Here is a 25,840-nt window from a genome sequence, read left to right as displayed (position 1 = left end):
TTTTTTTTTTGCATCATGCCAAATGCTACAAGGCAGATGGAAGAGATCGTGAAGATGTTGTGCAATGCGAGATGTTAAGTTATTACATTTGAAGATGGGGTAAATTTGATTTTGGAAAATTTAGTTTGCATAGCGTTTCAAATTTGCACGATGCTGCATGCCCTGCTGCTGATTTGTTTATCTTTTCATCAATGATATTTTATGACCCTGACAGACTGACAACCTGTGACAGCTGAGATGGACTAAAGCTCCCACCCCTGCTGCAATCCTGAGTAGGGCTAGTGGTTAAAAAAAAGGCTGTATAGATGGCTGGATGATTTATTATTCTTGAATTTGACATGTGCGGCAGTGTGCAGGGAATGTGCAGAACTCATATGTGTCTTCAGGTGTGGATGATAGAAGTTGCATGTGTTTGTTTGCCCATATGTGAGTTTATGGAGTCAGGTTGGATTTCTGAACTCCAGCATTCTTCGAGCTCGAGCTCCAAGGGATTAAAGCGTAGGCGTATGATAAAGTGTCATGAGTGTCCATGCCTGCTCTTTTACAGAGGTGAGAGCAGTGAGAGTTTCCCCTTTTGAATCATTCCCCATCATACACATACCTACAGTCTTTCTGCGAGAACAACTGTCCCGTGTCGCTTTAAGAACAGAAAAAAAAGCAAACATCTGTTATGTAGGTTAAAAAGCACCTTAAAAAAAAACACCTGGCTGAAATTCAGAAAAGCTCCCCAAGGTCTTAAGTTATTGTCCATTTTTCTTCCTTCAATAAACAGAAGCAGATAAATGGAACATATTTTCAGTGCCCTATAAATCCGCCTCTATCTCACTTGGTTCACCCTTCAGTAACAAGTGAATCCAGCCTGTAGAAGTGTCAGCGATTTTTTATCCAACATCTTACTTACCTCAAAAAATTACTCAAGTTTGTTTGTTTAAAAAAAAAAAAAAAAACATCTATAAACTCTTATAAATGCTCCTCAGGGGCTAAAAACCCAGATGTCCCCAGCCCCGGTGCTGAAACGTTAAAGATAATTCACTCCTCCTGCAATCCCCACAAAGTAATTTTACATAATTTTAAAGACGTCCTGCATCCCCATCTCCACCCCCCAAACAGACAAACCAAGCACACACACACAGACACATTGACACACACACACATGTATGCACACAGCCCTCAGCGCTGCTCTGTGGGTCTTAAGTGTGCATAACATGGCAGCCATTATCCTATTAGCAGCAACAGTGGCCTGGGGGCAGGTAAGGGAGCAAAGGAAGGAGGAAAGGAACCGGCACTAAAGAAAAAAACAGGAGCTGCAGCTGGTGGAAGGAGGGTAAAGCAACAGTTCGTAGGTAAAGGGAGAGTATGAATGTAAAGTGCACGGGGAAGGAAAACAAGCTGACATGCATTTTAGCAGCTGTGGCAGCGCAGCAGTGTGGTTGGAGCTGTGGAAAGAAAAAAAAGATTAATAAGCGGAGAAGATAGATGCAAAAATTGACTAAAAATAGAAGCAGGGGTTTTACCCACGGCAATCTTCAGAAGAAAGAATTGGGAGGCCCTCTGTGTGCACATCATTACTTTACCTGGCATGCATTGGAAAGCTCTTTAAATGACTCATATTCTCTTTGAGCTTCAACAGACGCCCTGCCGAGCTTGATTTGGCCACCATTTGCAGATCCCAGCTCCAAAGTCAATCTCTCACTTTGAACTGCCCAAATAATGGACTTCAACCGCTTCACTACCGCATGCTAATTTCCTTTATGATAAACCAAGTTGCTCTTCTTCGCTGTCACACACCAGCCCCAAGAGCTGCGTGCACAGCAGGGGTGTTAGCGACGATGTGCTTATGCAAACCCCACATACCCTCTCTGCTCCCAATTAATCCCCCACCGCACCAACCTCCTCTTTATTCCCCCCCTTTCCTTCCTTCCTTACCTAACTTCCATTCCTCACTTTCTCTCTCATTATTCAGCTGCCCTGTCCAGGCTCTTTTCACAAGGTCTCTATTGAAGTCAGGGGAAAAAAGGCTCAGCAGCAGCTGGCCACTCTTTTCTCCAGAGCAGGTATAGAGGAGCTGAGAGCTCTCTGCATGAGCGAGCCCCATTCCTCCAGCTCTATTCAACTCTGCCTTTGCCTCCACTATTCACCAAGGCTCTACTTTGTCAAGAGCAAGGGAGCAAAGGAAGAAGGAAAAAAAAAAGGAGGGATCAGCCTTTTCACTCTTTGTACTCCACATGGCTATACAAGCATTTCCAAAGCCTCCACTAATGAGTTGGCCACAGCGTTGTGTGAGCGGAGAGAGAGTTAGAAACAGGTTTGCAAAAGAGAAAAGGTTTGATTAATACGGGTTCATTCTTTTCTCTGATGGAATGCCGGTCTTACGTTCATCAGCCTACATGGGTGGCTTCACTTTATAAGTCCATTTGTGTCACGTATAACCAGCTCCGGGATATTTAGAGGGAAAGCGCAGCAATTAAAGATGATAATAAATGTACAAGTGCAAATGCAGTGGAGTGTGATTTCACTCAATCACTGTAATTTATGTGGTTCAGAGGGAAAATGTTTTGTGCCCGAGCTGTGAAGTGGCTGGTAAACATGCAGTCTTTGTGGCAGCAGTTAACACGCCGTCTAATTGCCATTTCTCCACAGTTAATGATACACTCAAGATAAAGTAATGATGCTGAATGAATTGCTCGTAAACATATACAACGCATACCAAGAGGGAGGCCATTTGGCTCACTAGTGAATGGGTATCCAGTTACTTCAAATAAATTGAATTTTCCACCTCTGGTCTGCGGTGCCATTGAGTGTGTTTGAAGACCTAATTGAATTGAGACTTTCAGACCATTCTGATTTCGCTAGCTAATTAAACCGCTCACTGGCTATCTAAATGCCAGGCCGGTGGGTAACCAGCCGTGAAATGTGACAGGTCAAACGTAGGCCTAGCGATTTTAAATCCGTGGATCAAGTCGTTTTAAAAGCTTTTTTGCTTTAAGAAAAACGTGCACGGTGGAGACAGGTCACCGAGTTCGGTAATTCCAACTGTTTTATAGCTATATTCCACACAAACAACAAAAGCTGTGTTTAATCCCATTCAGAGCCTGAAGAGAGAGCAAAAGACAAGGGCAAGGGAGAGAAAAGACAGAATGAGATCTCTTTTTTTCGTACAAACGTGTTTGCACTAAAAAACACAGAAACAAAAAGCGCTGGCAGACTGAAAGCTGTTTGGCTGCTGCAGCCCTGCACCACCTTTCAAAAAGTGAAACAAGCACATTCCTCTGCTAGGACAGAACAAAAACTGTTCCGGGCCATTGCTTCTTTTATGAAATATTCTATTGACAAGGCCTATTAAAACAACCACAGCCGAATACACAAGAGAGTCACCTTTCCCCACCCTGTCTGTCAAAGTAGCTGTAAACCGACAAGCCGTGGCTTCGACTTCGCAGGGCGAGGATGTGAGCAATGTAGACACAAGCAAACACCTGTTGAAAGGACCTGGAAACTAACTGCCATTTTGGGCCCCACTTTCAACAATGCATGCCTTCACTGCAGCTGACACTGTGGGCTTGAAATGTAAGCATAGTAGACAAGGTGTGCGCTTCTCGCCACGCCTACCTCGTGATGGAACAGGTTAGAGAGCTGGTATGGTTTGTCTCTCATCGCTCGCCGTTGGGCTGCAAAGCTGCGAGTCTTACCTACTGACAGGAACTTGGCATGGCACAGCCTGATTCACCCTCGTCATAAGGAAAACAGTGATGTGAACTGTGAAGGTTAGCTCACTTTCTATGCAGTGAGAAAAAAACAGGAGAATAGCTGGAGCTATGGTGTTTAGACACCTGCAGGTTGCACCACACTTGAAGCTTCTTTGTTATTGTCTTTCATATACCCGTGGTTTAGTTCATTATCTGGTGAAATACTGATTCCTCTCGACGTAGCTATCACTCCTAGCTTATTTCTTTACTACAGGTGTAAATTTCAGGGGTAGTGAAGTGGCACGGTGGTTAGCACTGTTGCCCTACAGTTCTAGGTTTAAATCCACCATGTCGGCATGGCTTTCTCTCAGTGTCTGCATGAGTTCTCTCCATGCACTTCTTCCCAACGGTGTGCCCTGCCTCTTGTACCTGAGTAACTGGCATTGGCTCCAGTAACTTCCCTTGACCCTGGTAAGGCCAAGTGTAGGAGATGGATGCATGGTTGTTCTCTGTGCATTTTCATAATGATAGCGTTTTACACATGAATATCTGTTTGGTTTGTTGCCAGGTCAGTGGAGACTGTACGGTGGCCCTGAAAGGTCAAACGCAATGCAACTTAACAACACCAGGAAATAGAAAAATGCTGTAAAAGCACGAAAAGTTGAAGTTGAAAAAAACACAGCAGAAATACAAAAAAAAAAAAACAACCCACTGTGATCATAAAAAAAATAATGCAAAACTAATGGGGAGATGATAATGTAACTGAGTAGCTGGGGAAGTGACAATGTAGCAGTAAAAAACAAATAGCAAGCATGTATCTAAAGTAATTGTGCAATTAAAACACACATTACCTGCATCCTTTTCTCTCTCACAGCACTGAAAAATGCTCTACTCCATTAAATGTATGTGAGTGTAGCCTGTCGCATGCTTTGGTTTTATATCTTTACATTTATTTACAACACATATCTTCTTCAGACTTTTAAAATTTATAAAAATAAGTAGTCATCAAGTAATCAGTGATTATTCCTAATTTTGAGGAAACCCTAAGGTAGATCAGAGTCAAGGCCAGAGTCTTTCATCCAAAATGTCTTGCACGTGGAGTGTTTATAGACATCCTGCACCTTCTTGCCTTTACATTTTTCTTTCTCTGCATCTGTCACGCTTTCCTCTTCCCCCTCTTCACTCACGTCCTCTGCCTTGTAGGCCACGTAATCACGCCACTTAGCAGGCAGTCTGGTATCGACACAAGTGCCCAAACTGTTTCTGCTTCCTATTAGCCAGGCATCTCTGCACTCCTGCAACACCCGTTAGCCATCTAGTCCCAGTTTGATGAGTTGGCTGCGTTTCACGCCTCTCCACTTTATAGTTGATGAATAGCTGCAGCAGATGGTTTGTTATCTTTGAAGATTCCAGTAAGATGAGCGTGATGAATCGCTCCAGGCCTCGCACGTCCACCCCTCCTCTCCCCTCCTCTCGCCATCACGTTACCCCTCCAGCACTGAAATAAAGTGAAATGTGAACAATGTGTATTTGACTCATCGTGAACACATAAGAAGCTACTGCCTGCACTTCTCATACCGGCCCTGAAATCTGTGGACGTGTCTTTATGGACACTTTGATTTTGTTCCAGCTGCATAAACACCAATATGAATGGTGTTAAAATCATAAAAAACAGATATAAAAAAGAAGAAGACAAGGGCTCATCTGGTGCAATCGTTATCTTCTTTAGAATGGACTCTCATGACAGGAACATGTCCACTAACACAGACAAGAATGGGCGTGGGGTGAGTCTGAGGAGTTTCCCAGTTGTGATAGAAAAGGCCGTTAATGCTTTTCTTACAATGTAACATCGTTGTTTGACTGTCAGTTTAATGAACGGCAAAACTAGTGCCAAAACATATGCTATCAAAGTAAAGAAATATCTGCTACTGAAATAAGAATTTGGAGGAAAAAATATGAGAAGAAATATTTCTCATTAGTTTAACTTGCTGTCTGCCTGCTGCACTAGTAGACATTATATGACCAGATAAATCACATTAAGAGACAAGTCAACAGTCCACTCAAAATAGAGCCCCAAAGTACCTGGTCCACATACCCTGTTTGTTGGGCTGGGCATTTGTGGCATTGCTGCGATGGTTTATATGAATAAGGACATTTAAATAGCAGTTCAGTGGCTGGAAGTCCAATATAATAAACTCTAGCAATTTGATATTTATATATTTTACTATTGATATATTATATTACTGAGTATCAATTAAAAATATACTGAAAAAAAGACACGATTTAATACTACACCATATATTCCTAAGAAATAGAATTATATAACTGGAATTTACTTTCTAAATACATTTCTTATCAAACGAATAGATATAAATACCATATTATATTTTAAAGTTGAAAGTTTGTGAGATATCAAGCATTTAAAATATTTGAATGATTTTCACAACTCCAAAGAACAGTCTAAAAGAAATGCAGTTTCTGGACAAAACTATAGAAATTTGCAGTTCTCCATCACCATCGAAGTCATGTTTTAACAGTGTCTCATTTTGCAGATATTTTCCTCGCTTCCAAGAGCCAGAGGCCTCACCTGTAGGCCACAGCGCTCACTCATACACATGGTGCAATGTGAAACCTTTGCTTATTCACTGGAAAGGAACCGCGCTGCTAAACTGCCTGCAGTGCTCCAGGTGTGAATATCTATGTCCTTGCTACTGTGATTAATAGCAAAGAAATCTGGGACTTCTCCCAACACGAAGCGATCACAATAGCTCCGACAGAGTCAATCAATACTTATCTTTCAGTGCTGAGAAAAGAAATGTGACGAGAAAAAGAAGGAAAAAAAGCGTACAAGGGGCCGGGAGGCTGACGGGGGCATTGATTTATCACAGATGTGCATTTTTGAGGCACAGGGCAAATATGATTTCAACATTTGGGAAAATTTTTCTGCTATCATGTGGCCATTACTGGGCATGCTCAAATGGTGAACGATTATTCTGGATGGACAAATGACACACATGTGTATGGGTGTGTTTGCAGGCCCATACACACATACAATTATACACATCCACTTTGCGTGCGATTGTGTATGCAAATTGTCAGGTACATGTACACAAAACATTTGCAGCTTTTCGCGGATGGTTATGAAAAAGGTTCTTTACTTAATCACAACTAATTTTAAAGACACCCCATTCAAAGTCATTGTGCAATATTATCAACAAGATCGAAAATAAATCGATAATTTAATCACATTATGTTAAGAATTTTATAAGAGGCCTTTCAATTGCTTACAGCGTATGGACAGTGTGTCAATATGGAGCCAATTTGAGCTACTTGGAATGTAAGTAGGCTTTACTCATGCACCGAACATTCATACATTTTCGTCCGTTTATCCAATTCAGGGTCACAGAAGGGCCTGTACAAACCTATACCAGCTGTCATGGAGCAAGAAGCAGGGTAGACTCTGCACAGGTTGCCAGTTCATCACTTTCTACCAACATAGGGACTGGCAACCATTCACACTCACACCTACAGACAATTTAGAACCACAAGTTAACCTGTGGGATGAATCTGGAGTACCTGAGAGAACTTAAATACAGTTATATTTAATTATGCTTTTACTGCACTTTTGGTATTTTGACTTTACACTTTTTTATGCTCCACTACTAGGAAGCAAATCCAGTATTTTTCTCCAGTTTTATTTGTAAGATGTTATTATTTAAGATTAAATACATTTAATTATGATTGGATTAGAATTAGAATATAAAATGATTAGAGTAGATTAGATTAGATAACATATACATAGGTGGAATCATCACCACAGTCACCGCCATTAATGATCTTTGCACAATCGTCTATCGTTAAACAGAGTAATATCCAACCACCTTTCCATCAATTTTCTTAATCGCTAATCTATTTCAGGGTGATGAGGGGTTGAAGACATTCTCACCTATCACTGGGTGAAAGTGGACCAGAGTAATTAGTATATTTTATTTTGACATTTTGATAGCAATTAATTTAACCTTGATTTGAGCCTGATAAGTATCTACTTTCACTAGGAGTATAGCATTTTTAAACTTGCAAATTTTGAACTTTATAAACAAAGTATTTCTGTAGTATTGTTATTTTTAAGTGATATAAAATGTCTAAATTACTTTCACAGCAACACTCACTGCTGGATTCTATTCTTTATCTGAACACCTGCAAAGTGCAATTGTTCTCTGAAGCGGAGTGGAGATATAAGGGTTCTTCTTCTTCTCCTTCTTATTATTATTATTATTAGGCAACAGTCGACTGAGGTGTTCACTTGGAAAGAGAAATGTACTTACTATTCCACAATTGTTAATATTCATGCATACGCAAACTTTACACAAGCAAATGCACATGCACAATTCAACTTTCTCCAGCTGGAACTTTATCGTATTTTACAGAAACTCCTTCAAATGCGCGTGGCTGAGGGGAATACAGCCAATTGCTTATAATCAGCTTTCCCGCTCTTTCTTCTGTATGTAAATCTTGATGTCAGCCTTACTAACAAATACTTAAATCGGGCTTTCAAACCAATTATGTTATTACGGCTTGTTATAATGCGATTACAGAGCTTGATCTGGGTGATTGTCTCTTTAAGAAGCAGTGAGAGTGAGAGGAGGTGGTGCGGTTTCACACCCCGGGGTGGGAAACATGGGCGGGGCCAGAAACCGCTGAGTGACAACTGCTCAAGGGCTCTCCAACTTCGCGAGGCAGTGAGAACCCGCAACGACCAATGAGGTTAGGCTGTAACCCGGCCGTCAACTCTCACCAGCCAATCACAAGCGAACCGGGGGAGGACCATTGAATTGCTGTTGTGTTTCCAACATGGGATTACCGAAAGGTCCCGTAGGAAAAAAAAGGAAAAGTAACTGGGTAAGGGGGAAAAACTCATGGTGGTACTGAACGCTCAGAAGGAGGAGGAGGGGGTACTCAATTTAGCTATTAATCGCATCGTCGAGATTTTGTGACCACAGACTGTACCTGATAAGCAGCTGGTGGAGAACACCGGGCGTGCGGGGGGTTTAAAGTTGGATGTATTCGACCGCCGCGGTATGGACGACATGCAACGTTCGGCTTGAGAGACCAGCGCTGGAGTTTTCACCACTGTTCCTGCGAGCCCGAAATTATTTCCTACATATTCAAATTTCTGGTTTCGTCTGGCAGTTTTCTTTTGCTTAGTGTTTACTTTTTTGTGCTACTCCGCTGATCAACTGTTACTTTGAGAGGTGTACAGGCGCAGTGTCCTTTAACGTCTGACTGTTGCATGTTTTCAGAGGTCGGCAAAAGCAATATCACTACTGACAAACTACATTTAGCCTTTTATGCACAAAGTTTGGAGAGTTAAAGGAGTTCGCTGTAGCAGAGTTTCGCTGCTAGTCCGTGATTTACCTTTCATTATTTTTTTAGCCCGCCTCGGACGCTAGAGGAGAAAGTTGGAAGTGGGGGACTTGTGTCAGAGATGAATGTTTCTGGGACGGAAAACATTTGGCTGCCCCAAAGTTGTCCGTGCTAGCATCTTTAGTACAAGAGGACAATTAATGCGTTATAACGAGCTTTCGTTTTTTTTCGTAGCCACATTAAAGACACCAGGTTGTGGGCACCGGGAGAGAGCTCAGCAGCCGCGCTATTAAAACTGGATACAAAATGGCGGCCTTCCTGGGACGATTTGGATATCTGTCTCGGTGTATTTTTTATTTAATTTTGTCGGTCGAATTCTTTCAAAGTTACGGATTGAGTTCAGACACACCATGTGCCCAGAACTGTACCTGCAGTGGCGACTCAGTGGACTGTAGTAATCTGGAGCTGACGGCGACGCCTTTGGACCTTCCAGTTCGGACTGTTTCCTTGTAAGTAAAGCGCTTAGTTGCTCTAACCTATTTATTGACCAGCCCATAACGGGATAACAGTGTAAAAACGTGGACAGCAGCATAGAGTGTTAGGGCTTTATTTGCTTAAACACGCCGACAGCACGGCTTTGAAGCAGAGGACCCCTGTTGGTACGGGGCTTCTCCCCAGGAATCCCGTCAGAGAAGATTTTTGTGGTTCTGCTTAGAGTTGCATAGTTTTGCTTATGAACTAAAACAGAGGGGGGAGTGACGGGCAGCTGTCATAGAAGCTATGCCCGTGCCTCCTTTCTAACTGTATGTAAGCAAACAAAACTGCCCCCCTGCCCCGCGCGTTTTGTTTTCAGTTAGTTACCCCGTCAAAGTACTCCGGAGGCCCCCCGCGCCTCTAGAAAGTGACGGAACATTAAAACTTTACGCAGGTAGACCCTGAACATCATGTTGTAACTCCACTTGAGCTTTTTTGTTTTTCATGCTGTTCGTAAATTAAAGTCGCATAATCTTTCACAACATTGTACCCCCCAAACAAATAAAAGCATCTGTGAGTTTGACACTTGGCCAGATGCTGTGTTGAAAGACTTTTTGTGTAGTTCGGGCATTCCCTGCTGATGTTTTTTTTTTTTTTGCTTAAATAGTCAGACTTGGGGAGTTTTATTCAAAGTAAGTAGGTTAACAGGTGTTTTTGTTATCGCGAGAAGAGCCACGTGCGCAAACGTGTATTCCAAGTTGTCTGCACTTAAAAGGGTGTCAAAGGCTTTGCTTTGTGAATTATCGTTAACTTCAAGTCATTCTGTATTTTATAACGCACTTACTTTTAGAGATGTGATTGAATGTTCCAGGCTCTGGTTTATCTTCATGCTTAAAAAAAAGATTTATCTTTCTGTGCCTGGCACATGTGCCTTCGGTTGCATCTATCTGAAGGTGTATTCATGTTTCCAGTGTTAGAGTGAGCAAACAGTCCCTGCAGCCTGAGCAAACAAATAGACCCAAACATGTCATAACAAATTAACCGTCATTACTCAGTGAGACTTATGACAGGTATCATCCTGATTCCCCTTTCTGTCTCGCTAGATTCACTTCATAAATTCAATTTCTTGGGAAAGTCACCGGCTCCTGGAAGTAAAGCTGACAACAAATGAAACTCTGTCTGCCAGATCATTTAGGAAATGAGCTAATTTGGCACATTTTTATAAAACATCCCCCAATGTATGGGGAACTTAAGCACTTACCAGACTGAATTAGATAGTTTACTTACAGACAACACTGCTCTCTGTCCTCCCTGTTGACATGTTGTTTCTCACTGGAGTATATTGCACCCACTGTTTCCAGTGACTTTTACAAATCCTTAAACTTTTGAGATTTTTTAGTGTTTGTGTGTGTGTGTGTGTGTGTGTGTGTGTATTCCTGGGAATTTAGAAAAAAACGGCCTTAGGACTGTTCTGGCTCCCAGGTTCCTGTTTGAGGCAGTTTTTCTTGCCCCATGTAGTCAGGAATGCAATGGCTTTAAAAAGTCCTCAGAAAACACGAATAATGGCACTTGTGCCTGAGTAGCCCCGTTGCCCTGAAGCACCTCTTAGCCATTCTCAAGTGCAGATGCTGTTTATCATGCATGCACGCAGACTCACAGTACTGCCCTGTCCTCTTGGACAATGATCATGTATTGTGGGACAAATGTCCCATCTGAAACTGCTGCACTGGACCTTTTGGTTTGTGTGAAGACAGGGTTCCCCGCGCAAGCCCTGTGTCGCTCCAAGTCGGCTTCTGTTATCTCGTCCAAACCTTATCAGGCAGAGATTTAAGGACCCGCAATCTTTGTTGTTTTCAAAGGGAATGGCTTTATGGCTTTGAATTATCTTTTAAAACACCTAGGTTGCATATTTCCACACCACTTGAGATAGTCACATTGTGCTGGCGGCTAACTCAAAGGGAACCAGCTCTTTGCCTCTGGGGTCCGTAAATGAGCCAGATTAGTGGATGATTACCGTAAACCCAAAGAGGCAAGTACGGACAATTTCACCTGTGGCCCAATGTGATCCCATCATAGTGAACCCTGTGCTAACTCTGTCCACTTATGTGAAAACATTTTATTTTATTTTAGGGTATGCAGCAGTTTGGAAGGTTATTTTTTTATTTCTGTGCACTAGAGCTTGTCTCGTGTGTGGTGCATGATGTGCACAGCTGAAAGGGAAACTTTGGTATTGTTGAAAAAGACAAGATAGAGCAGGGGCTGTGGTACAGTGCAACAATAATAGTTTTAGCCTGTCAAAAGAGCTGAAAGAGTCAGTGTGCACAGTCCCTGGTTTCAAACAAAGTGTGCTTGTCTATCTCCACCTTCAGGCATCTTAGCCAAGTAATCAGTGTGGAATCAGTTCATTGTTATGATTTCCCCCTGGGGAGGGAGCGGCAGTGGTGGTGCAAGAAAAGGCAGCATTGGTGGTTGTCAATAAACACAAGGCACCCACACCAGTTTTCTTCTCTCACTCAAGTGCGCAGTGCAGAGGCTTCCCATAAAGGAAAAATCTCATCATCACCTGAGGTAAACGAGTAGAGGCTGTTAATCCACAACAACAAGCACCCTCCGTTAGTCAAACATACAGCGTGCATGCTACAGTCGGAAGCTTTTAACCCTTCAACCCTCTGCTCTGCTGTCTGTAAAATGAACATGGTTCAAGCAGCAAATAAATGAACATTTCCCACCCTTTTGTGTGGGTGAAGAACGATAGCGCTGTCATTTAGCTGCTGCAGTTATCCTCACACAGGCGCTTAAATTGGGATTACAGTAATGAACCATGGCTCTTATGACACAGCAGCGCACTCGAGGAAGCTGCTCTTGGAGAGAGTTATCATACCTTCACCAAGATGGAGAATTTCAAAGCTTTTAGGCAGCAAATGATTGCAGCAACATTTTTCTTTTACACTTTGTGTTAATAGAACTGTATAATGTCAGGTTAAAGCCACAACCAAAGCAGCTCTTGCAGTTGTTCCCTGTGTTACAGAGTCAGGGAAAATGGATGAAGAGTGTAGTTTATTAGAATGGATCTGGAAAAGCCGATGAGCTTTTTGGCCAGTCAAGACAAGTGGCCAGTGGACCGGTGTTATACTGCAGTTCATCCATTACTAGCAGCCCCAAGTCCACAGAGTCCACATCCCTTGGTGGAGAGAAAACAGTAATGCTTTCCAGTTGTCAAAATAATCTCTCCTCAGGATCTTGTGAGAAAGTGGCCTTGATGGTGCATTCAGGGAAACAAAAGATGTTAGCACATCCTGCCTGGGCCACAGAAAGAACAGAGACAAATAAGACTCAAACTTTTAAGGGAAAAATGGGTGATTGACCAGGTGTGGAAATGTACCCTTAAAAAGAAGCGTATTAGCTACTTTTTGCTATTTTAGATCATTGATTACTGTATCGCAGTAATATTGATCACTATTGATCACACTAGAATGCTTTATTGCCCCCCCCCTTTAAGCACATGAGATTTATGAGTGAATGCCTAACAGCCTGGACATCCAGCCTCTTTGAAACCTCTGTGGTTATGAACTTCTTCGTTGCACTTGTCCTTTCCTGTTTTACATCAGTGCTTGTAACATTTAACAAACTGTCCACCACTCTCAGATGTTTGCCTATTGTTTCTGATTGATGAATAGCCTAACAACATATAAAGCAAGTTTACTCTCACAAAGTCACATATTCCCTCTCAGGAGTGGTGTCTTATCTTATTTGCAGCCACAGTAATGTGTATTAAAAGCATTTTTGCCCACTGTGCCACTGGCATAATGGGATTTTGCAAGTAAATAAAAGCATGAGCATTACAGATTTTGGCTGCGATTGCGTGCTGGGATAGAGATAAAGCAGATGGAGGGTGTCTGTTTGCCAGCGTCTCTCCGTCTTTTCTTTTTGCTATTTGTTGTTATGGAAAGTTCCATCTTTTCTACATATATATTTTTCACTTGAATACTGAGCCCTTGAATCACTCACCTGCTCTCAAATGACCCCCTGTGTAATGTGGCATTTTGCTAGTGGTTTCCCAAGTTTTTACATGTGCTGGCCAAACTCTCTGCTGCAAGTCATCCCCAAAGTGTAGCCTTCAACCTCACTTAAAGCCTTATTGGTAAACGCTACCCCCAACAGCTGGTTTTTGGCTTCTACCTCAGGAAATAGGTTTGTGTTGGTGGTTTCGGGATGGAGAGCCCAGATGGTCGATTGCAGACTGGTTACTGGGGGGGGTGTAACTCTGGATCACCTGGCCTGTGGGAGTAGGAGTTCGTGGAGAGGGATGCATTAAGCGGAAGTGTCTTGTTAATGCCACAGTCTGCTTCTGCTTACTGAATCTCAGCTCCACTAGTTGGTGAAAGTCCTCTCAGTGGTCAGAAACCTCAACCACTGTCACACATGTTGTAACACACAGTGGAAACCCAAAGGAAATTGCATGTTACACAGCCGTTTGCTTGACTGCCACATATATGCAGAAATAACACTTTTATTTTCAGGTAGTGTTTTGCTTCATCTAAGCTATTAATAGACACACAAAATAGGTTTAACCACTAGTACTATGCTTGCCCTGGGTTTACTTTTTCCATCATGGCCATTTATACTGTCAGGGATTTTGGATTTTATGTTGGGACTGACTGATGTATAAACACCACAGTGCAGAAATGTTTCGTCTCTTGCTTAAACACATCAACATTTGAGCAGCTGGGGCAGAGATACAGCAACAGCACTCAGCAGGGCTGAGCCCTTTGTGGTTTCTAGGGCATTTCTCGCTACGCAGCCTTGTAATCTTGTGGTATTGGTGATTATACCAAGTTTGTTTATTGTCATAGTTTTGCTGGCCTTGCGACTTTCATGTCTGGTAGATATTTTGTAGACCTAACTTGTGTGTTTAGAAGGCTTTAGGATGATATTATCATTGGAGGTGATCTTTATCAGGCCCACGTCACTTTTCCTCCCACATCAGGCCATTAGATTTTCAGGTTAGTAGAAGTATTGGTGGTTCTTAGATGGAAGATTAAATAGAAGTCTTGTTTTTTTTTAACCGGCTGAGATGATTCATGTAACGCATTAGCTGTGAACAAATTAGGAAGAAACGGCTAAAGCTTGATCCTCTACTCTAATAAGAGCAGATAAAGTCTGACATTAATATGGAGATATGGAATGAGCTCATAGCCTCACGCTGGCTCTAATGACAATCAAACAGCTGCTGCCACAACTCATTCGACAGGAATTCAGTCAGCAGAATAGATGGCTCTTTTGTGAAGACACTTTAGGGCGCCAAGTTTTTCTTTTTTCTCTTTTTTTTCCTCTTTTCCCTCTACCCTGAAGTCAGTATCTACAAAGTGGGCTTGATCAGTGAATCATCTGTGAATTCTGTACATCTGGTAAGAGTTTGGGAATCTGGAGAAGATGTTTGGGGGAGAAAAAAAAAGTGTGACTTGGAAAGAGTGAGAGGTACTGCGCAAGTGAAGCAGCTTCACCCCAGAAAACAGACAGCCCTTCGAGACACAAGGGGAGATTGGAGTGCTAACTTGGGCCAGATTTTTTTTTTGGCCTCTGTACTTTCTGATACTGTAGAAAACAGCATCAACTTAAATCCCAAAACAACCACATATTCATGTGTAATCATTATTACCATGGGTAATTATTGTTCTGCTAATAAAATAAACATCACTGGGGAAGGAAATTAACGAATGAAAAACTGTCTGTCTTTTTCTTCACTTTGAAGTTAAGAGCATTAGGCCAGACTACTAGACAGGAGTACAACAATACAGTGTTTATGTTATTCTTCGAGATTAATTTGGGACACTCATTTCCCTGTACTCGGAATGATCTAACATGGCGCCATTTGTAAAACATTACACTGTTATCACACTAGACGGCAGGAGCATGCTCCTGCATTAAACCCTTGGTTTGCCTGCTGTGCAGACGGCATCAACGGGTTTGTGCTTCTCATATGGAGTGCCCAGTCTCGGGTCTGTGGGCCCAGCCGTGGGTTCAAGCAGCGCCTCGGGCTGCTGCAGAAACTTTCCCCAACCTCGTCCTGGTTTGTTTGGAGTGCGCTGCTTCATCTCCTGCTATAACCCCAAAGCGGCAACACTCACAACGGGGCTGCACATGGCCCCAAGATGTGCCTGCATCGGAAAACTTCAGAGTCACGCTCCCTGTCGGGCTGATTTCAAAGGCAGGAGCAGCCTCTTTGAGTTATGTGTGTGGGGGCAGTGAGTATCTGTAATGCAAATGGTAAAATATGCTGAGCCCATCAGCACTACATCTCTCTGATCTTGCACCTAAGTTCTCCTTGCCCCCCCTTCCAAGGATCTGGTATTTACTGTGTTTCTTTGCTCCGATTTTAACGAGTCAGATTTATCACTTTTATAGTAACGCTTGTCGGCCAGTTTATGCTTTTAACCTTGTCGAAACTGATAAGATACCGGCCCCACTTCTCATTCGCTGTATGACTTGTGTGTAAAATGGTGGCCGGGAGCTGGTGTTAGCTTTGTGTACACTCTCACTGCAGTTGCCGGGCTATAAACTGGCCTTTAATGACAGGAAGAGCAGCGTCGGTGTGTGTATGTGTGTTTGTGTGTCTGTGTGTCTGGCTCTCTGACACGCAGGTTATTATTTGACCAGTTTTACGATGCCATGAAGTCGACCACATTAAAGAGCTTTTGTCTCACAACTGGGCTACAGAAGGCTCATCCCTGACATCACTTCACACTTTGAGCGAGCAAAGTTCACACTGCATTTATCTACGATAGAAATGGGAAAAGATAATGATGATGTATCTCTGTATGTCTAAGTCCCTGCACTTTTCCTCCCTCCTCACATCTCCTCTCCCACACACAGGCTATGCGCTGACTTACAAGTGTAGTGTCATACGCTATGACATCACTCCACTACTCACAGGCTTCCTCTACTCCCACAGTACCCATAACGAAGCAATTTTTTAAAGCTTTTTAATGAGTTTTATGTGTCACATCGGCTACACAGTCCAGAAGTGATGGTCTTCTGCAGGCGCTAGGCTCCATTTTTCTTTCTAAGACACCTGCTCTATGAAGCAGGCCTTTCATGAGTTTATCATGCTTGCTTTTGAAGCGTTCCTTCCCAGGTATACTCGGATTGAGTCAAACCTTCCAACTAGTTGTTAAGGCGACCAGCTTAGGATGTTGTCAATTGAAGTATGTCTGTTGCTGTTTCATAAAGAACCTTTGATATGTTCCATCTTTAAGTGTTTTAGGGTACTGGTACTGGGCCAAGTTGACTTGGTGGGGTTGTTGTGAGCAAAAACTAAAATTTTTAGGTGCAATGCACTAGAGACGGCAGAGTGAAAGTACATCCGAGTAACTAAAGAGGCAGCAGATTGTATTGTTCAGTTATTTATTTGGAGGATAAAATAATATTTAATAATTGAAAAAGCTGTTCCTCCACATAAACTCGCCCACGCACACCAAAGGACTCAAAATCTGAGGGAAAACATTGGTAGACTGTGTGATGAATGTTAATTGTGCCCCTTTTTGATTATCCAAAATGCTTTACTGGCATCAGCACATTAATCAGAACAGATTGAAGTCATTGCGAAAATTAGCATTTGATTCAACGTTTAGATTTTCCCACACTTTTTTTGGCTAACTACCTGGCTGAGAGTGCTTTTGAGTGTGATCCTGCTGACTAATGTCAAACAGTCCTGCCCATTATGAAGTAGTTGTACCACACAATGGAATGCAGTGTTTGAACCACTCTCAATTTTTTTTAAGGTAAATTGCAGTAGTGTTTGCCATGTTTAATAAAACACAGCTACACTTCGTTTTCCAGCTGGTTGAACTATACAGCATAAACTTGCAGAGCTTTATGGAACGCTAAACCCAGTTTAGCATTTGAGAGGATATTTGGATAGTTCTTTTTTTCTTCTTCTTCTTCTGAGCATGTTTGTTTCTGTTAGTGTTGGCGTCTGCATCTCTCCACTCGCGGAGCAGTCGAAAACTCAAAGACTTGTATTTTTCTTACCCGATGCAGCAAATTCTTTCAGAAACTGCATGAGTGCAAGGTCACTTTCTGGAAAGCATTAACAATGCTTAAAGCTGGAGTCACATTCCCTCCTTCTTTCCTGCCATATGAGGGAGTGTGTGTGTGGTGGCGATGGGGGTTGGAGAGGGAGAGAACCCAGCCCTTATCATCACCATCGCCTCCTTTACAGTAGGTGTTAAAATACTGTGAAACTTATCTCATCTGATAGGCAAGAAAACAGATTTGTCTCAATGAAGTGGGAAGGAAAAGACGGAGTTGTGTAAATACCATAGGTGACTGAGGAAAAAAAGGCACAGGCGTGCTTGCATATACACACATAAAGGGCCAGTTCTGTTTGCTGCTGTGGCCTTTGGCACCAACCCGACAGGTTTACCCCCCAACCTCAACTTTGTTCCTTCATCCTGCTTTATCCTTCTCCTTATTTTAAACCTTGAGTATCATATCTGCAGTCAATTTTCTCTGCTTAATTCAATATTAAATATGAAAGTTAGAAATTCACAAAGCTCCATGATTGTGGCGTTTTTGGATAAATCTTTTACTTGCTTGTTATGCAGCATGGACTGCTGAAATTTCTTCTGCTATTTTGTGCCAAATGCAGGTTGATTAGAAACTACTGATAGCTTGTCCAGATGACGGCACTGCCTCTCATGCTGTCGGTGTTGGGTGTATCTTTGGCTCATTATACCTGCCTCTAGGCAAAGGCGATCAATGGGGACTCTGTGTGTGTGTTGTTTTTTTGGCTTCGTCATAACAAGGTAATTTCCTCCCGTTGCAGGGAACAATAATTTAGCGATCTAGGCCTGAATGGGAGGTGCCCCAGTAAATGATCATGACATAGACATGCATACACACCTCTCTGTCAGCCCCGAGGGCAGACACACGCTCTGCTATTATCTCGTCTCACACACACACTTTGAGAGAAAGAAATGGGGAAAAAGACTGTCATTATCTGCAATTGAGCACAGAAGACAAGAAAGGGAAATCTGTCAAGTGAGATGGCTATTGAGACTGATGGGCATAAATTGTTTAAGAGAAAGTGTTGTGAGCATGAAGTATGAAAATGGCAGGTTTTTTGTGTTTGTTTAGCTTCAAATTTATCTTTTAAAAAAATATATGTCGCTGTCCAGTCTGTGGGCTTTTAAGGCCACTGTGGTAAAAGCCCACTGTGGGACAAGAGCAGAATGAGGAATGCGTTACATCAGGTAAAAGTGTCCCCAGACTCTGGGAACAAGTAGCCATCTCTCGGCAGGCCTGTGAAACATTCCTGGGCCGTCTCTCACGTCTGGACAGAGGGATGGAGGGGCGGGAGGCAGGCGGCTCGGAGCTGTGGGCTCCCTTTGTCTCGCCTAGCCTAGCCCCACCACGCAAACACAAACAGCGCTCTCACTGCGGCCTGCTCTGCCAACAGGCAGGCGACATGCCAGCTAGGCAGGAGGCAAGTGTGTGACACAGATAGCACTTGTCTACGCGAGATAAACTCGATTCATACGGCGTGGGAATCTCGGTGAAAAAGCAAAGGTGTGTTAGCTGTGTTTTTTTTTTTACCTGCACTCTTAACCGCAGTAAGGCTGTGTCACTGGACAAATCGCTCACTAATAAGCTTCTGTACAAGTCAAGTGCCAGCTATTAAATACACCGTTAGCTGAAAGTGCAGATTGACTGCTGCAGATGAATGGCCTGTGGGTAATGTTTGGAAAGTGAGCCAGGAGAGAGACGCTCTGTATCGATGGTATCGATTCGGGCCCTCCTTGAAGGCTGGCGTAAATTTATGTACTGCAGTGTTTTCAGGCATACTTAATGCAGACAGATGAGGATGTTTGTCAAATGGGAAACATAATTGCTGCTATTGATTAGGATCCTTATTTAAAGTGCTGAAAAATGCCAAGGACAAAAGCAATAAAAGATGTGAAACACCATTGCCCTGCAGGTATTTCAAATAATTGTTGTTTCCTGTCTTGTAATGAGCAACTTTTTGTTTGTTTTCAGAAATCTTGGCTACAACAAACTGACTTCCATCAGTCCTGAAGCCTTTGCCAACCTTCCCAACTTGAGAGAGCTGTAAGTAGTCACCCGCAGAGCACTCATGGTTTCTGCTGACAGTCTCCTTAAAATCTCCTAAACCCTTTTCAGTAAATGTGTTTGGCCCTGTTGGATTGTCACCTGAAGTGTCACCTGTTTTTTTTTTTTTTTTAAAAAAAAAAAAAAAAAAATCAGTTACTTCATTCTGGCTAACTCCCATCTTTGCCGCGCCGCTTCCGAGCAGCATTCTCATATGTGTTCCCTTGAACTAAGTCCAATTGAGAATTAAGTGGTGGTTTTCTATATTAAGCCCTTTCCCCCACCACCTGATACTGTGGCCAACACTGGCCTTGTAAATATTTTATATGGTGAGGAGAGGGCTTGGTTTTGTGTCACTCAGCGCCAGTACACAAGGCACACACACACACAGATACAGGAACGTACTGGTGATACACACACTGGTGACATCTTTGGCAGGCCAGCGGGCCAGTCATACGCTCCCGGACATCTGTTTTACTCCCATGTTATTTTCAGTTTTTAAAAGGATGACTTGCCACTTGCTGTGCAGCAGACGTGAAAAGTCCTATATGTTGATTTATACGTGCTTTGACTGAAATGAGTTATAACAACCATATCTAAATATGTGTAGATATCTGTGCACACACATATCTATCTATCTATCTATCTATCTATCTATCTATCTATCTATCTATCTATCTATCTATCTATCTATCTATCTATCTATCTATCTATCTATCTATCTATCTATCTATCTGTCTGTCTGTCTGTCTGTCTGTCTGTCTGTCTGTCTGTCTGTCTGTCTGTCTGTCTGTCTGTCTGTCTGTCTGTCTGTCTGTCTGTCTGTCTGTCTGTCTGTCTGTCTGTCTGTCTGTCTGTCTGTCTGTCTATCTATCTATCTATCTGTCTGTGTGTCTATCTATCTGTCTGCCTGTATATAGTCAATTTTCAAGGGTGCTCCTTTATCAGCGGTTTGCTTCTCTAACCCTCTTCTCTCTGTGTTTGTAACTTTCAGTCGGCTAGACCACAATGAGCTGACCTCCATACCAGATTTAGGACAGGCTGCATCCAAGATTGTGTCCCTCTACCTGTGAGTATTACTACACTTACTGATTAACATGGCACCAGAAGATCTGTATCCAAAAGAGAGACCTTTCCCTTGTAGCCTGTGTGTGAGGTGCCCCTGTGTGTTCACAGCTGCAACACACACACATGCCCAGACTCACAAACAGTGACAACAACAAAGAGAGTTAAATGTTAGAGAGTGCGGTCACACTCACGTCTGAAAGGGCACAGCAAATATTGCTCTTTTAGTAATTTTAACAGATTGATGAAGCCAGCCATGCCTATGTATCCCATGTCTGCAGAGGGCTTCTGTTACTGTATTCTTAGGTCAGTTGCCTCACTGGCGTGCTTTTAAATAGTCTGTTGACATATGTTGAGAAAGAATAGGCCTTTGCATCTCATAAGTAATGTTGAATTCATGTGAAGGTAGCCACAAATGTGACTCGACTGCATTTAAATTAGCTGGTGTCAGTACGAATTTCTGTCTTCACGGATTAGCATGTGATGGAGTGAGCGACCAGTCCTTTTACCTTTCCATGTGGGCTTGTCTGCAGTGAGTGGTGCTGGCTGTTTGGAGTGTCAGCTCGTATATAGTTCTAAGTCGTTGCTCCCAGTTGTGAAATTGTGGCGGCGGGGGGGGGGGCTGGCATCTTGCTGCATATTTACAGCCGTATTTGGAAAGGGCGTGGGTGCACTTGTGTTTGTCACAAACGTGGGCTCAGCAGTGTCTTTTTTTTTTTTTTTTTTTTGCAATGGAAGGAAATTGATGAAGTGGGGGTAATTCAGTAACTTTATTCATGCTGCTAAAAGATGGCGAAAGCAGTGATGAGGCAAGCCCACAGAAATATGTGATCTTTTTATTTTTAATGTTGTTCATAATAAGATAAAGTTAATGCAATGCAAAGTAATTGAAGGAAATAAAAGAGTTCTGACACCTTGTTTTCTCAGGATGTTACCTAAAGCAACTCATAATGCAAGAGACAAAGGTTTTTAAAAAACCGGTATAAACTTCAACAAAGGTAGTGATTAGTCACATGGCCACAAAGTGCAGCAGTTTCCCTGAACGTTTGTTAACAAATAGAAATAATCAATATTCTGAGGATGTTTCTCCTCGTGAGTGCTGAGCAGCGGTGGCCTCTCTGCACATGCTCCACACATGTGCAGAGCATGTGACGAATGCAGCGCCTAGCCCCTCAGCTCAGGGTACGGGGGCGGGGCTTGCCAAAAGGGGTTCGATAACAGCAAGGAAAAATATGCCATTATTGTCCTAAATTGCTTGTGTTTTAGTTAATTAAAAAATTATAAATATGTATACAGTAACAGTAATGGAACCAACAAAACGAGCTGAACTACATAATTCACTGTGCAAATATAAATGTAGCTGCAGTGCACTTCTTCCCAACACCTCCGATTGGGGTCAACAAGGCAAATAAATGTGGGTAGTGATGCTGGCCTGTGAATGGATATGGCAGCGTTGTGGTTATTGCGGTATCCACAAACATTCTCACAACTCGCTCAGCCTGAAACGAGCAAGTTAATCGGCCATCGTCGAGTGCGAACCATTAGCTTCACTCTGTATTTTCTTTCACACTTTGCTGGCATCCAGGCGGGCTGCATGGTAGTAAAGTACACAGCTGCTGGTTCCTATTACATTGGTCATCGACATATCAGATTCAGCGGGGATCTTTGTGGGAGTCACACGTCCGCCTCTCCCTGTGTGTCATCTGCCTGCTTCTCAGAATTTATCGTGATGCACTGATGTGGTCAGAATATTACTGTAAGCTGTGGACAGTTGGTAAGGGAAGCATCTGTGGTTTGATTATTCAACTCTAACAGATGTCTGTTGACGTGTATCAGAAGTTTGACCTTCTGTTATTGTGTGTCATGGTTTGTTTGTTTGTTTGGGGGGGTTTTTTGGTCTGTATCTTTAAGTTTTAGCACAGTCTCATGTTCACTCTGCCTCTGATATAAAACAGACTGGAGCAAGTTCACCTTTACTTGCACAAACTGTGTCCAGTTGCAGGCCCTGCAAATGATTGGGGTGTCTTTTTTTGGGTCTGACTTGCAGCCTGTTGCTAGGGGAAAGGCCAGTAGTGCTGATGGGAGTGGAGGCTGGTGGGAGGGTCAGATTTTTACTAAGCCATGCAGCTGAAGTGAAGGCCCACCGAAGCACTTGCAGCTGCAGCTGTCAGTCACATAGCTTACAGTAAAATGGGTGAGGGTAGGGAAGGGGAGGAAGGATGAGAAATCAGGGAGGTAGTAATAGATCGTAGTATCAGAGCAGGATGACACCATCATATATCGAAAGAGGAATGGTTAAAGGAGAAGTAGTGGATGAGGCAGCAGGAAGGGTGCAGAAAAGAAAGGAAAAAGGAAGTGAGAAGTGATCTTGGGTTCAGTGTCATTCCCAAAAGTAAATCCAATGTGCTTTAACACACCAACCACTAAGTCCTCTGCAGTGTGTGTGTGTGTGTGTTCGCGCGCGTTCGCGCGCATGCACCTTGGCAGACACAGCAGCTCGGGCTGCTGGGCGGTGTTCCCGTGCTGTTGGTTGGAGATCGTCCGGAATGTAGTCTGACTAGAAGTTTGTGTGAGACAGTGGCTTGCATAAACATACAAACACCCAGGGAAGCAAATGGACAGAGAATCTGTCTTCAGCCGCTCATCAAACAGTAAACTCTCCAAAAGCCCAAGAGCATTTTATATGTGGTTGCTACTGACTGACAGGCTGACTCCCTCCGAGTCTTCTAGTCTATCGAATGACTTGTTGCAGACAAGGTATGCAGTCATGAATAAAAGGATCTATCCAGAAGGTGTCTTGACACAGAACCTGAAATAAATGGTGAGCTCCTAGTAGGGCTGGGCGATATATCTTTTTTTTTTTTTTTAAATATCCATATATTTTCATACGAGATATAAGATGTGACAATATCGTTTATATCGATATAGTCTATGTTACGTTATAATTATACTTATGGAGCCGCAAGTTTGCCTCTCTTTCGTCCACTTTTGTCTCTACGCAACGTTACTCGGCCTCGCCTCTCCTTCACTGAACACAACTTCCCTCCCCCATAGCTTCACCTGCAGGCAACGACAAGATGAACACGGCAAATCTCCGTTAACGAGTTACCGCGGATCGCCCCGTGCGTGGGGCTGGACGGCGTCAACGTGTTAGCGAGCTAACCGCGCTAACGACCTAAAATCCTTTCATTTTCTCAAAAATCGATAGTGCGCCTTATGTATGAATTCTGGTTGTGCTTGATGACCGCGAACCAATTTTATGTGGTACACGGCGCTCAGCAATCTGTCAAAAAATGTTTTAGTACGACTTTGGTAAGCTATGGAGCTGCACCGCTTGATGGATTGTCGGAGCATTACGGCTACCGTAGTCTGGAGCCTCGCTGAGTGCACGTACTGTGCTTCAACGTAATATTACCGTATTGTGTGTGTATAAGGGCCATAAATGGCACCTGTTAAGAGACATGGTTGCAAAGGCTATGTCCACACGTACCCGGGTATTTTTGAAAACGGAGATTTTTCTATGCGTTTGCACCTTTCGTCCACATGTAAACAGCGTTTTCGGTCACTGAAAACCGAGATTTTTAAAAACGCCTGCCAGGGTGGATATTTTCGAAAACTCAGTTTTTGCTTTTACATGTGGACGAGGAAAACGGAGAAAACGCAGCGTCAAAGGTGTGCGCCTTTTTTGATGTCAGACTGTGCGCCATGTTATTGTTTCGGTGAAATGAATTTCTACAATGGGGGAGACTGTTACTGTTAATTTTACTCTCTGCAGTGTTTAAATGCTTACACATACACACACAGTCACTGTCCCTCCACACATAGGACTCGGTTCTGCTTCTATGCGCCATCTTTGTTTACTATCTCCCACCGAGGCTTCTAGACTTCTGATTGGCCAACATTTCTACACGGTTAGGAATATATTGCCACCTGTTGCTTTGGCATGTTCCTAGCAGCGTTTTCCTTCATTTTTGCGTTTACGTGTGGACGGGATTATTTTTTAAAACAAAAATGGAAAATCTCAGTTTTCAAAAATACCCGTGTACGTGTGGACGTAGCCAAAGAGGATTTCAAACTCAAGGCTGCCAGCCACGCAGTAGAACTTGGGAATAGAGCAGCTGTGAAATCTGTCTGTCTTTGTTATTATGCTCATCGTCTTTTAGTTTACATTTTGACTGCACAATTGTGAGCTTTTTGTTATGCACAAAAACAACATTGCTTTCTTTTATTTATGGAGAATTATTATTTAATAAATGCTGATAATTTATTTTTGAGTAATTTCTTCATGTACATCTACGCTGTATGTTAATAAGTGCCTGTGTGACATCTGGGACACAGCTTTGACTAAGAACTCTCTTTTTGTTCTTACCTTATGGCTTTAAAAAAATACCGAGATATATACCGTATATCGCCATCCAGCTAAAAAATATCGAGATATGAATTTTGGGTCATATCGCCCAGCCCTAGCTCCTAGGATTTTTGGCATTATAAATTTCTGCCAAATGAAGAACAATAATTGCAAAAATGAACACTTGTGGGTTTTTTTTTTTTTTGTACATTCATTATTCACCTTCACTGGAAGGTGAAGAACGAAACTGCTGACTGATTCATGTGGGTGTGCAATATACAAAATGAAAAACAAGTACATCAGCCTGGCTTCAACGGAAATAATAGGAATGCTAAAAAGAGACGAGTGGGCAGGTGAGTTGCTTTTGTTCTCAATGTTTTGTTTGATTGAGAAATGACTCAGACTCAAATTTTTGGCCTTTTTGGTGCCTCTTGTAGCACTCTCCCTTTGGTGCTTTCATCCTTTCCGTACATGTCTGCGAGCTCTGTTTTTTGCTGCACTTTTTGATCGGGTACAGACAAGCATGGCGGGGTGGTCGAAACTTGTGGTCACTTTCAATTTGATTAGATGTCCATCAATCATCACATAAAAGACATGAATTACTATTAAGTCATCTGAGCATGTCAAACTTTCTGTTAAATCATCCAAAGGCCATATGCCAGGCACCCACAGTTCCACAATACAGTTGGCGAGCCTGCTGATGTCCTGCAGGCTCCCAGAAAGCCACAGCAGGATGACAAGCAAACCAGAAGCAAGTAAATGTTTTAAAATCAGAGTGTCAAAGCGACAGCAGAGC

General features: G+C 42.7%; 1 protein-coding gene across 2 annotated transcripts in view; it reads left to right on the top strand.

Moving 5' to 3' along the window:
• The first annotated feature begins 8,460 nt into the window (after positions 1 to 8,460).
• Positions 8,461 to 25,840, top strand: part of lrig1 (leucine-rich repeats and immunoglobulin-like domains 1) — a 35,951-nt gene continuing 18,571 nt past the window's right edge. The window contains exons 1-3 of one of the 2 annotated variants that reach the window (XM_026168666.1): positions 8,461 to 9,556; positions 19,560 to 19,631; positions 20,626 to 20,700. In XM_026168666.1, coding sequence (XP_026024451.1) covers positions 9,354 to 9,556; positions 19,560 to 19,631; positions 20,626 to 20,700 — 350 coding nt within the window. In that variant the 5' untranslated portion in view covers positions 8,461 to 9,353. The remainder of the gene's footprint in view (positions 9,557 to 19,559; positions 19,632 to 20,625; positions 20,701 to 25,840) is intronic. The other variant, XM_026168665.1, reaches the window with a different exon arrangement.

The sequence above is a fragment of the Astatotilapia calliptera genome, chromosome 5, assembly GCF_900246225.1.
Source record: "Astatotilapia calliptera chromosome 5, fAstCal1.2, whole genome shotgun sequence".
Taxonomy (NCBI): domain Eukaryota; kingdom Metazoa; phylum Chordata; class Actinopteri; order Cichliformes; family Cichlidae; genus Astatotilapia; species Astatotilapia calliptera.
The sequence above is the reverse complement of the archived record's forward strand: the minus strand, read 5'-3'. Positions and strand labels throughout refer to the sequence as shown.